Source organism: Aegilops tauschii, chromosome 4 (assembly GCF_002575655.3).
Source record: "Aegilops tauschii subsp. strangulata cultivar AL8/78 chromosome 4, Aet v6.0, whole genome shotgun sequence".
Taxonomy (NCBI): domain Eukaryota; kingdom Viridiplantae; phylum Streptophyta; class Magnoliopsida; order Poales; family Poaceae; genus Aegilops; species Aegilops tauschii.
In genome coordinates, this window is record NC_053038.3 from 154,661,504 (window position 1) to 154,664,186 (window position 2,683).

The 2,683-nt window shown below is 57.6% G+C and overlaps 1 protein-coding gene across 1 annotated transcript; it reads left to right on the top strand.

The window, feature by feature from the left end:
• The first annotated feature begins 538 nt into the window (after nucleotides 1-538).
• LOC109748179 (protein SUGARY ENHANCER 1) lies at nucleotides 539-1,566 on the top strand. The gene has a single exon (XM_020307215.3). The coding sequence runs from the start codon at nucleotides 613-615 to the stop codon at nucleotides 1,153-1,155; it is 543 nt and encodes a 180-aa protein (XP_020162804.1). The 5' UTR covers nucleotides 539-612; the 3' UTR covers nucleotides 1,156-1,566.
• Nucleotides 1,567-2,683: the final 1,117 nt, after the last annotated feature.

A 2,683-nucleotide genomic window follows, 5' to 3' on the forward strand; every position in this document is an offset into this window, starting at 1 on the left:
TTCAAGAAAAAAAAAATCCACCACGGCACCTCACCACCGTCCATCCAATCCACCACAACAGCTAACTAGAAACTCGTGCTGCCCTCGTTGCATTCCAGCTCTCCACCAGCCACGAGCGAGCGCAAAACCAAAACGGCACTCCCCCTGGCCTGCGGGTCCCACGTGTATCAGACCCCACGCGTCGGTGACTCTGCATCAGGACGTACGTGGCATAGTTGTTCCTTCTCCTGCCGAGCTGGAACCCTGCACAACCAGATATACCTCGTCGTAGGGCTTATCTTCCACCGACAGGTGGGTCCTGGACCCCGTGTGTGTGACTAGCTGGTTGCGTGGAGGCTAGGGTAGCGTGGGCCCCGGTCAAGTGGCGGCGCCCACAGCTGTATCAACACAACCAGCTTGGCGGCGGTTGGTTGACACCACAGGCAACTGACAGGTGAACCTCGATAACTGTGGGCCAGCACGTCAGTTGGAGATCAGCTGCCCACTTGCGGCGGTATTACTGTTGCGCCACCGCTCCGCGGTATATAACCCTCACACCATCTCTTCCGTCCATCCACACCGAGAAAGGAAAAAGATACGGAGAACAGAGGAAGAAACAAGAAATATATATCCATGTTGCAGCGAACGGCCTCGGCGTCGGCCGCCATGGTGTCCGGCTACCGGCAGAGGGAAGCCGTGGGTGCGTGTACAGAGAGCCTCGGGTCGGAGAGCGGCGACGTCGGCGGGGATATCGAGCAGCTCCCGGCCGTCGTCGGCGCCGGAGCAAACGAGGACGGGCACGGCGCGGGAATGGTGGAGCATCAGGATTTGGCGGCGAAGAGGCGGCGAGGCGACAGGCTTCTCCCTCCGGTGATGCCGAGGCCGGCCGAGGCGTTCATGCGCGCGGAGCGGCGTGGCGGGCGGCTCATCCTCACCCAGGTGGTGCGGCCGGTCGAGCGGCCGCGGGAGGTGTTCTGTGCGTCCCGCGCCGACGGGCGCCTGCGCCTGCGCTTCGCTGAAGAAGACCGCTTGTACGGCGAGGAGCGCCAAGCGCCCGAATCAGCCGAGACGGAGAGCGGGGCCCTGGTCGGTGGCTGCGGCAACGGCGTGGGGTTGCGCCAGGCGGCCACCGGCACCGGGAGGCGCGTCGAGATCGGCGCCGTGATGGGGATATGATCGAGGCCATGAGGTCGGCCGAGTCGTGCCTCGATTCGAATGCGGCCGCGTTGCTGCTGGAGTAGTACTCCTTCCGTTTTTTAACTAAAACTACGACGAGTAATTTGAAACGGAGGTAGCTAAGCTGCATTTTTGGATCTTCATTTTCTTGTTCTGTTTATTTCCGAGTGATTTTGCTTGATTGCGAAAGTAGGAGGTAGATGTAGTTTTCAGATCTTATAGTTGTGCAGATTCAGATTTGTGGGAGAGTGATGATTGATTGTTTCTGTTAGTAATTAATCAATTAGATTAATTAATTGTAAATCCATGCTATGTCTGTGGTTATGTTTTGGCAACCGCCTCCTTTGTAACCGCCTTGTAATGAGGGTATTAATACCCCAATCTTCAATCAATGCAACAATTGTTCCATCATTTGCTCTCTCTCGTTTCTACTTTGACACGTTATCAGCCCTTTACCCTAACCTGAGCAAGCGATTAGGCCACTAAACAAACCAGCAGCGCCGGCGGCTTCCGCGCACTAATATCAGTTCGTCACCGGAGATGTCCTTGATGGCCGAGAGACAGCCGAACGAGTGCGAGCCCAGACCTCTTTGACGCATCGCGTTGTCCCCGGCGGAGCGATTTCACGAACGGCTCGCCGGCGAGCAACGCGGAACTGGCGACAGTCCAAGCCCACTGGCGCGTGGTGCGTGCACGCCTCCCCCTGCAGAACGGCACGACGGCGCAAGTCTCCAGCCGGCGCGTGGTCGCGTGGCCTCGACCTCCCGCATCAGCCCGAGGCATTCACGGCCCAGGCGCGGCGAATCTCTCGATCTAGGAAGAAACCAGATGCAAATGAGATGAAAGCACAAAATCCAGAAAGAAAGGTAAGAACGGGGAGGGGATCAGAAGGAAACATACAAGATCCCTGTAACACATCTCGTACAAAACGACAATCATACAAAGACCATCTCTATCTTGATTGATACATCAATTCCAATTTCGTTCCTGCACGAAGTAAGCACTAAACCTCCAGGGCGTCGTTTGCATGCCGTCCAAGGCAAATTTCGGCGGCGACCCATGGCCCGGACAACGCTGCCTCGGCCAGGCTCCTAGCAGAGCGGCGGCATCCTTCGGCCCGGCTGCTCCCATAGCTGCACCCGGAGGCGGCCGCAGCGGCCAACGGCCGGTGCCCGACATGGCAATGCCCTCAGGCGCGCGGCAGCACGGTCCACAGCCCAGGCAGAGGCGACACCCTCTGTGCCCGACGTCCTCCGACACGGCGCAGAAACCGACGGCCTGCAACGCCTTCCGGCGCGTGGCGTTGTACGAGCATGCCCTCCGGCTATGGCCGGCGACGCCATGAACCGCAGCATCGGTGCCTCTATGCAGAACTAAAAAAAATCGATGGGTTTGTGATGCATCAAGGATGAGTGGATGACGATAGGGAACCTTATACCTTCGGCCATTTGAGTCTAAGCCCTTCTAGCTTCTTTTATTGGCAAATGTGTCATCAGACTTAATATTACTTGAACACAAGCCATCAGGT